General features: G+C 39.7%; 1 protein-coding gene across 1 annotated transcript; it reads right to left on the reverse strand.

Moving 5' to 3' along the window:
• Nucleotides 1–7467: 7467 nt before the first annotated feature.
• On the reverse strand, nt 7468–9220 carry LOC113723924 (uncharacterized). Its single transcript, XM_027246885.2, has 3 exons — nt 8687–9220; nt 8559–8605; nt 7468–8455 (listed from the first exon to the last, which is right to left on the reverse strand). Exons 1-3 carry the CDS (start codon nt 9218–9220, stop codon nt 7468–7470), a joined length of 1569 nt encoding a protein of 522 aa, XP_027102686.2.
• Nucleotides 9221–10627: the final 1407 nt, after the last annotated feature.

The raw sequence follows: 10627 nt of genomic DNA on the forward strand, positions 1-10627 counted from the left end.
ACCCCAGCAGCTTGATTCTACACCCATCTGGCTTATTCAACTTAACCTCCTCTATTTCCTTTTTAACTTGCTCAACCAGCTTCTTTGCATTACAGAACCTTCTCTTACTCCAACTCAGCAACTCCACCCTTACCTTCTTGATCTTACACTGGACCTTATATAACTTGGATCCATGTTGTTGTTCTTCCCAAGCATTCCCAATTACCTCCTTTATTTTTTTATTTAGGAGCCACCTCCTATCGAACATGAACCTTTTCTTCCACCTCTTACCTACAGGATTGGTATCTAGAACCAACATACAATGATCTAATGCCTCAGTTCCACATGCAAACATTTTGCCTTATCTATCTTCTGAGTCCATTCTATCGTTCCCAAGATCCTATCAAGCCTCTCCTTTATCTCTCCCGCATTCCCCCAATTATTACACCATGTCCAAGGAGGTCCAACAAAACCAATATCCAGCAAGTCATTATCCTTAATGAAGGAATTGAACTCCTGAAAGCTTATTTCTGCTCTCACATTACCCCCCCACTTCTCCCCATTTGAAGTAATATCATTAAGGTCTCCCATAATTGTCCAATACTCCCCCCACAGCACCTTCCTTCTACTAATTAAATTCCATTGTTCTTTCCTAACCCCTGCATCTGAGCTCGCATATGCACAGATATACCACCAGTCAAAGCCAAATTCTGTATCCTCAATGAGTAACTCAATGGTAAAGTTAGTAAACAGGACCTTTTTTACTTTTAACTCCTGCTTCCACATCACTGCCAGCCCCCCTGCTCTACCCACTGGATCAGCAACAAACACCTTATCAAATCTAATCCATTGCATCACACTATTCATATAACTTTTTTTCTTTTTGGTTTCAGATAAAAAAACTAAAGAAGGAGAGTGGAGTCTCACGACCTCCCTCAACTGGGGAACTGTCAAGGGGCTCTCCACACCTCGACAGTTCCACACCACAGCCTTCATTTAGTTGTTGGAGTCCCAATAAGGGAGGACTCCAGCCCCTCAGCCACCTCCATCCAATCTCCTTCTCCCTCCACAGGTTTGGCTCTCTTCCAGTTTTCCTTCCCTGCCTGTTCATCCTCCCTCTCCCCTTCCATCTCTCCTACCTTCCTCTTCCCCTTGCCCCCCAACTGTAACCCCCACATTTACATCCACCAAAGGTTTCCTCCTACTCACCTCCTTCACCAACCTTTTCCAACTCCTGTTTGCAGAAAAGCTCCCCTTTGGTCTTCCCCTCTGCTTTCCCTCCTTCCTTCTTTCCTCCATCCCCACATCCCTCATTCCTCCTTCCTTACCATCCATCCCCTTAATCCTAGCACTATCTTCCCTACCCTTCCCCCCATCACCCTCGATCCACATCATATCAACTGACTCCCCCATTCTCACCACTGAGTTTGCCTTCTGCAAATGTGACGTTTGTACCCCTTGCCTCCCCACACTCCCCAACTCCTCAGAAAACCATGCCTCTTTCCCTACATCTCCCTGCTCTAATCCTCCCTCTTCCTGTTTATCTCTCCCTCTCCCTTCCCCATCCCCCACTGAACCTCTTCTAACCCCCTCACCTTCGCCCCTTAAATCTCCAACATCCCCAGCCAACTCCTCCTGCCCAGTATGATTTAGATTCTCTCCTCTATGAAAATCTTCTGTATATTTTAAAAGAAGACTTTCCCCCTCCCTCCTCACTTCCTCAGAAGCACCACTTTGTCTCCCCGTTTCACCCCTACCCTCACCACCATATCCAGCATTGCCTTTCCTATTAGGACTCCTCGGATAGCTAGCTCTCAACCAGTTCTCATACTGTACAGCCTTATCAGTGTTCAAGCCCCTTTTACTGCAAATCCTTTCACCATGTCCAATCAGACCACAACAAAAACAAAAATCTGGACATTTCTCATACTTAAATTCTATCCACCTCTTAACACCATTACAACTGACCATAGTGCCTCTAGGAAGAGGAATAGTAAGATCTATCTCTACCAACACCTTCAAATGTTTCCCATCCTTACCCCCACTCTGAGGAATAATAACTTCCTTTACTTGCTCAAATATACTCCCGATCTTCCTCCCAGCTTCCTTTGTTACCCAATGCAAAGGTATATTCCAAATCTGTACCCAAATTAAAGTTTTACACAACCTCACCTCATTTTCCTCCACTCCAGGTTCCCAGCGAAGCAAAACTAACGGCAGACCATCATAGATCCATGGCCTCTTATTCAGAACCATCTCTAAATCCTGCTCCTTATCAAACATAAACTGGAACAAATTACGCCCAACCTCCACAATTTTTAAACGCCTCACCTGAGACCACATACTATGCGCAAAACTCCTAATTCCATTTACATTAGCTTGTTTTTCTCCCCAAACCTTACCTATCAGACTTTGCCTACATTCAAGGACTCCTGTAACCACCTCGTCCTCCTCCAACTGAACCCCCACCCTTTCCTCCTCCGACAATCTGAATTTGTGCAGAACGTCCTCAATATTCTCCATTCCCCTAACCACCGTCCACCTCGCTGCAGATCGCAGGAAGCTATCAGGATAGTGCAGACCAGAAGCTTCTCACACTGCTAATTAATTGCTATTGATGAAATGTTGCATTATTCCACTTGTCCTTAAAAGCATATCTAATAAATGTAAAATTTGCCTTCTAAGACATTACTAATACTCCTCCAAAAATATCGAGGCCACATGTATTCAATTTTCACTTGGATGGATGGTTGATCTGACATGCAATTGTCATGCAGTTGAATTCGATAGTAGCAGTAATTAGCTAGTGTTTTGATGCATGCAAAGCAATGATTCTGACTATCTGAGTTTAGAAAGAGCCGGAAGATAAAAGCGGGTAGTTCATCTACTACATCATTTAACACCGAATTACTAGTAAAATTAGCCGCCAAGTGTTAGAGAGAAGTACCGACAAGTAGGCCATTAGCAAGTAGCCTTCAATCTTTCGGCGGCACCAGTCTAACAAGACCAAACTGAACATCCAACCAAACCAACTTGTTTTTAGCAAGTTCGCCACCAAAGGGGACCCGTTATAGGATGTGGGTTGTGAGTTCAAATCTCGCACCTCGCAATTAAAAAATGTTAAAGAGTGTGCTGGGTAAGCCTGTCAATGGTTTGGAATATTGAATTCCGACTTGCATCCTACTCGGACCCATTTAAATGAATAAATAGTTATAAAATATATACAAAAATTAATATATAATTATGGATAGGATATACCAGATCCGTATTCGGACTCGATCGGATTTGGATTTGGGGAGATCAAGTGTAAGACCCATCGAGTATACGGATCGAATCTGGAGCAAGTATAAATAAATAAGTTCGGGTCTGGAACATTCAATTTCTGACCCGAACCTGATCCGTTGACATGTCTAGTGCCGAAGCATGCCTTTAATTAATGAGTGTACCAGAGCACCCCTTTGATCTAAATGAACCTGTCTTTCCTCTAACCCTTTATATAACCCAGTTAAGTTCCCCTCGTAGCATAACATCGTAGAGGTGTTGCCAATTGATAAAAGAAAAATTTGCATATCACTATTTGATTATGAATACCCCACCTAAAAATCCCCATTTCTAGCAAAGCTCAAGAATCAACACATAGTTTTACCCCTCTAAGAAACTATCAGTCAAGTTGATGCCTGTACTAAAGATACAGCCGCGTGATGAACTCAGGCAATAAGATTAAGCAGATATACTCCATGATGGTTAATAACTTCGCGAGATTCTGCACTGCAGTAGGCAATTTTCAATGCATTGAAATTTGAAAGTAACGAATGCCCATTGTAGCTTTGTTGAACACGGCATGTATGTTCCAGACAATGTTGAGCTGCCGTTCAAGGTGCCAAAGTACTGCGACATGAATGGTTATATTTGTTGGCTAGTAAGCTTTTTTCAAAATTATACTTGTTATTAATTGAGTCAACTTGTAGTGGTCCATATATCTTCTCCTAATTTATTTGGGTTGCTGTAGAATAAACAAGGGCCGCTTTGCAATTACAGTTAATCAATTGCACCATATAATGTAAGCACTATCACAATAAATGTATGTACGAGAACAACAAAGGAAGATGATAAGATTATAATATATAAAAAACACAGCAAATTTTGTCACTAATTGAAAGTTATATAACAGGGCTATTTCCATTTGTCAAAATTCAAATTAAATCTTTTGGATCATCAATTGTTTCGTATAATTACTACTATGTTTTCAGACTCGGACTGGGTATCGATTCGGTCGCAATGGGTTCTATTGGATTCGATCGGAGTTGAATCAAATGACGTCATAAACAAAAATTATTTAAAAACTAAACTATTGTATGTAAAATACCTAAGAGCATGTTAATATTAATAAAGGTATATTCATATATATTTGATATTTCAAATATATTTAACAAGAAAATACAAAGAAATTAGAACAACCAAGTAGCAATTTATATTATTTAATGAACATTAACAAGTTTAGAATTAAAATTATGGACTTAATTGGAAAATAACACCAAACTTTAAGACAACATTTATAAAGTATGAAATATTTGAGGTATATTAATAATTTTTAATAACATAGGGGTCAAAATATAATATAAAAAATGCTTTGACCTTTGAAAAAAAAAAGAACTTTGACAGTTGCTGGTTCTTCCTGATTCTTCAGTTTTTTCCAGTCAAATCCGGTTTTTGACCTGGTTTGATTGAGTTTTTATTTGTTCGGTTTTTAGGGATAATTCGGACCGTACAATTGGCCGGTTCTTGGTTCGACCGGTCAGACCAGCTGATCTGGTTCGAATTTAAAAACTTAGAATTACTATTGTCATTGCAGAGAACTTTGTCTGATAAATAAGACTTGAACTTGACTTGTCCTTCAGTCTTTCTTCTTATTGGCAGGACTAAAGTCCCGGTAATCCTGAATTTGGATTTTTTGTTTTATTGACTGTTGTGATGAATTAGAAAAACCAACTCCAAAAATGTAGAATTGTTGGTTTAAGTAAGTAATTGAATTCTTACATTATGCAGGTATCAAAACAAGTATTTAGGCTTTTGGTATTGCATATGATGTATTTTAAATAAAGGAAAGAGAAGAAAAACAAAAGGAAAGTGAAATGAAAAATAAGGGACATTTTAATTTTAAATAAGGAAAAACAATAATTGTTAGGTCAACAGCATGAAGTACCTCGTGCCACACATATTTGGAAGTATCAGCAGTAAAATTTAGACCAAATGGCATTCTCACCAGCTTCTGTTCACAATTTCCCAGTATGGTAAATCAATACTGCTCCAAATGAAATAATACAATTTCTAAGTTTATCATAAAAAAAACAACACTGAGTATGTGTACTCTTAACTTTGTGTTTGAAATTTATGATATAGTTTTTTTTAACCTTATAAGATTACAAGAAACCATTGTGGAGGTAATACAATCAACAAATTAACAAAAAAAAAAAGGTAATTACACTTACAATTGAACCCACAAATATTGAGAGATAAACGCACGTGTAGTGAAACTTTATTAGATAGCCTATACATCTTAAAAGTATGATTTTTTTTTGTTCAAAAGAGATTTCAAACTTTATAAAACCAACGGCTTTTTGGCTGTTCGCCACCACCAAGACTTGGTGGGAAGAGAGATCAAGAGTTCAAACCTTACCTCCTATCAATTATCATAATATGTGATTTTTTCAAAAAACCTATACGGGTACGTGGTGCACCCGTTTAATCTGATGGTGGTTAAGTTCTCATCAATCCCTTAGGCCCAGTTGGATCACCCTCCTTAGATTAGGTTCGAAGAGTCAAACTAGAGATCTAACAGTCACCTATCTGATATCCTTGCTAGTTGAGTATTGCGTACAAAGTAGGGAAAAGAGTCTCAATGGCCCTCTAACTCTTACTCAGGTAAAGTTTTGGCCCTCCAACAATTAAAGAAACAATTTTGGCCATCGATCTAACAAAATGGCATATTCATGGCCCTTCTGTCAAATCCAGCAGTTAACTATGACGGGAAGCTTCATCTCGTGAGATGCGCGCACAAATATGAAGGGCACTATAGTCTCTTAAGGATGGTTGACCAAACAAAGAGAGAGTAAAAAGGTAACTTCTTCTCTTACCTTAAGTTAGAGCAACAAAGTTTGCAGCACTTCAAATTTGGAGCTGAAAATGAGAAGAATGAGCAGTTCCCCTCTACCGGTGTGCAGATGTGAGAAAGAGACTAGAGTGATTACTTCATGGACTTCAAAAAATCCTGGACGAAGGTTTGCTGTGTGCGCTGAAGGTTGCTGCGGATATTGGGCATGGATCGATGAGGAGATGTGCCGACGGGCTACAGAAATTATACCTGGCCTTTTTCGAAAGATTAATGCAACTGAAAAGGACAGAGATGAATATGAAGAAATAGCAAGAAGAAATGAAAGAAAGGTAACAAAATTGAAGGAAAAAGTTAAAAAATTGGAGAAAGACATTCGCAGCAAAAAATGGGTTAATAAGTTGCTAGGGAAATTGCTTTTTTTAACATGGATATTGATTTTTTTAATTTTGATGAGTTGGGGCCAAAAAAAGGGAAACCTTGTCAGTTTTCGACAAATACAAGGTGCTTGCAAACACCTGACCCTTACCAAGTTGAAGTTTGCAGGGGAAGAAGATGATCCAAATTGTTCCTTTTAATGTAAATTTTTGATTTGTAGTTGTATGATGTATCCGCAAACCTTGTAATCAAATCTGTGTTTGTGCTGGTTCTAATGAAATATCTGCTCATCTCTTTTTATTAAATAAAAGAGCTGAAGTTCATTTGTTCGACTCAATGAATTGGTTTGGTATTGTGCTTAGAAAGAAGGCATAATAATGGTGTAAGAAGGAGTACATAAAGCCATGATGTATACATCATATTAATCACTTGTCAATGAGTATCAAAAGGAACTGCTATAATACAAAGCAGAATCAGCATGTTACCAACAAGCAACTGCTAGACAAAAAAAACAGAGAAGAACTGCTAGACACAAAATGAATTGTCATCATCAGTTTACACAAGATAAGACAAAAGAGTTTGTCAAACAGAAATAAGTCTATCATGGCTGAGTTCCTCTTCCAGTGGCTGTTCCTCTCATTTCTCTTTCACCTTGTCTTCCTCTTCCTCTTCCTCTTCCTCTTCCTCTTGCTCTGCCTCTGCCTCTTCCACTCCATCTCCCCCTCCAGTTTCCAATTGTGAATGGGGGTTCTTTACCCAAATAAGCATAGTTCGCATTGATAGCTCCTTTTTCGGCATCAGTAAGTGGTTTTGTAGCTGAGTTTTTTCTTCGCTGCGAATGATGATGTTGTTGGCTCTGTTGTGGATGTTGCTCTCCAGTTTCATCGTTAGCCTATTGCATTTGTTGTTGCACATTTTGAGAAGACTGACCTGGTTCCTTATTCTTATCAAAATTGTACATGACACAAATAAGTACATGACGGATGTAAAATAGTGAAAAATTAATAGCAATTGCATGCACTTGCTGTCCTCTCTTTTTCTACTGATTGCTGCCTCTGCTGATTACTCGGTTGAGCTTCGGATGACTGGTTAGAGCCTTGTTGTGCTTCTTCATTGGAAGGCTTCTTGCACGTAGCTGCATTATGACCAATCTCACCGCATTTTCTACAATGAATGACAACTCTCCTCCTCAACCTTCTACCATGATCTCTCCCCTCAGTCACATCCCTTCTCCTAGCCTTTTTAGGCCTACCAGGTTGAGTAACTGGTATTGGTGGATTCAACACAGGCATGGTGGATGATGGCCAATGATCATCGCCACTAATTGGCTGCAAAACATTCTCATAAATCTGGAAGAAGAGGCCTCTGCTATAAGAACGATCCAGATAAGAGTAAGGATCCTCTTCTCGCATGAAGATAGCAGCAATTGCATGACAGCAAGGAATTCCACTAACCTCCCATAATCTGCAAGTACAATATTTTTTTTGCATATCTACTGCAAATTGGGCCCCTCTTGGACCTTTGACTTGATAGCCATGCAGTGCATTCCAAATGGGCATCCACTGACTTGAATGCTTGACTCTAGTCTGAACAATCTCATTAATTAAAGGTCCAGTGGAGCCCTTGCATTTCTCCATTGCAGCGCGTCTTCTTTGGATCCTCTCCATAAGATATTCCCTTATAATTTCCAACATTGTGATGATAGGTTGGTCCCTTGCATCTTTAATGTGGGCATTGAAGGACTCGCATAGGTTATTCACTATCATATCACTCTTGACGTGAGTTGGAAAATATGCTTTGCACCAATGTCGAGGATGAGGAGCTTTCTTGACCCATTCATATGCATCCTTATCAAAAGTTTGAAGTTCTTCCATAGCTTTGTCATACATTTCCACTATTGTGCAACTTGCTATGTTCCATATCCTGTCTTTAAGAGCCAAACCAGGATGCTTTTTCTTGAAATTGTGATACATATGTTGGACACAGTACCTGTTTTTACAAAGTTATTTAAGTCATTGTTAAACAATTGCAAAACTTCAGTGGAAAAAAAAACTTGATAAAAATTTCTTAGTTTTAAAGGAAAACAAAATACCTGTGCTCACATCCAGGCAGAACTTCACCAAGTGCCCTGTCTAGCCCCTAAAATGAAATCATGATATAGACTGTTAGTTTCTACCATCATTTGAATCAAATGTTGAATTTCAAAGTTTTATATCATACCTTTTGCTGATCTGATATAAAGGTATAGTGGCACTGATTTTCGATTTCCAAGTCATCACTTAAATATTTGAGAAACCAAGTCCACTGCTCAGTTGCTTCTCTCTCCACAACAGCCCAGGCAATAGGCCACCATCCATTATTCGGGTCTGCAGCAATGGCAATTAGTAATTGTCCTCTATAAACCCCCTTTAGATGGCAACCATCTAGGCCTATTATTGGCCTACAGCCATTCTTGAACCCCTTCTTCAATGGGTCTAAACAGCAGTATAACCTCATGAAAATTGGATTACCCCCTGATCCTCTAAATGGAGTAAACATTATCTCCATTGTACTCCCTTCATGTGTCTTCTTTATCTCAGCACAATACTCCCAAAGTTTCTTATATTGTGCTTCGGCCGACCCCTGTATCTGCTTCAGAGCCAATTTTCTCGCATTAGAAACCACCCATTTAGAAATTTGGGTTTGGTACTCCTCATGCACTGTTTGCCTAATCTCCCGAGTTGGCATGCGAGTGTTGGATCTAATTCTCTCCATATATCTATTTGACAACCAATTGGCCTTCAAATTTTTATTTTTTCAGGCATGATTTCAGTTTTCATGCTTGTCATACATTGTCTTCACCACCAAATCTGTTGTGCCAAGTGCCTTTTCAACTGATGCAAACACATACCATGGACATGGATCTTTACACATGGCTCTCACTCTCTTTGGTTCATTCTTCTTTGTGTACACTGGTTTTCCCATCTTAATTCCATATTCTTGGATAGCAGCTTTGAATTGGGCTCTTGATTCGAATTTCAAACCCAACTCGAACCTTATATCAATCCTAAATTTTTCCCAAGAAAAATCTTTATACCTGCCAGCATACTGCTCAGGTTTTTCATCTTCCTCTGATGAACCAACATCACTTCTTAGATGATCTGGGATTGTATCTTCTGCCAATGCATCTGCTTCAGCTGTAGAATCTCTGGTCTGCTGCTGCTGTTTTGTTTTTCTTCTTCGCCTTACTTGTTTTTTTTTCTGTTGTGCTTGCTGTTGTTCTGAGGACTGTTGTGTTTCAGATTGTTGAGTAGTAGCCTGTCAGTAGTAGCTTGCTCAGTTGCAGCCTGCTCAGTTGCTTCTTCTTCATGCTGTGAAGGTCCTCCACTTTGCACCTCTTCTAATGTGCTTCTACACTGAGTTGGCTGCAATGTCAAATCACCAAGAAGATCCTCATCTCTACAGTATTCTACATCACCACTGAATCTGTCACATTCATTTTCTGATCCAGAATCTTCATCATCTCCTCCATCTCCTTTATCTTCATTAGCCTGTTCACACCTCAATCCTTCTTGTGCTGCATCTCCTCCCTGCTGTGAAGGTCCTCCAATTGAAGAACCTACATGCTGCTGCTCAGGTTGTTGCTCAGGTTGCTGCTCAGGTTGCTGCTCACTTAAGGACCCTTCATGTTGCTCAGTTTGCTGCTCAAGTTGCTGCTCAGGTTGCTGCTCAAGTTGCTGCTCACTTAAGGACCCTTCATGTTGCTCAGTTTGCTGCTCAAGTTGCTGCTCCTGTTGCTGCTCACTTGAGGACCCTTCATGTTCCTGTTGTGCATCACCACTTTGCTCACCAATGTGCTGGCTCTTTGCTGTTCTTCTACTTCGACTCTGTCCTCCAGTTGACCCTCTAATGAACAGCCTCCTCTTAGGAACTAGGTGAGAAAAAGATTCTTCTACTACACTACCCTCCTCATCCAACTCTTCTATCAAAACACCACTTTTCTTCTTCTCTGCTGGTTGGATCACTATGGGAGACTTGCAACTATTAATTTCTTCAGCTGTTAGATGGTTGCAATAGACTTCCATTACCTTGTACTTATAAGTCCAACCACAAAACTTGATAACGTCATCATCGGTACATAACTCTCTTAAACCATTTCTTAGATCCTTATTTGGTTCAAGG

This window comes from Coffea arabica, chromosome 2c (genome assembly GCF_036785885.1).
Source record: "Coffea arabica cultivar ET-39 chromosome 2c, Coffea Arabica ET-39 HiFi, whole genome shotgun sequence".
NCBI lineage: Eukaryota > Viridiplantae > Streptophyta > Magnoliopsida > Gentianales > Rubiaceae > Coffea > Coffea arabica.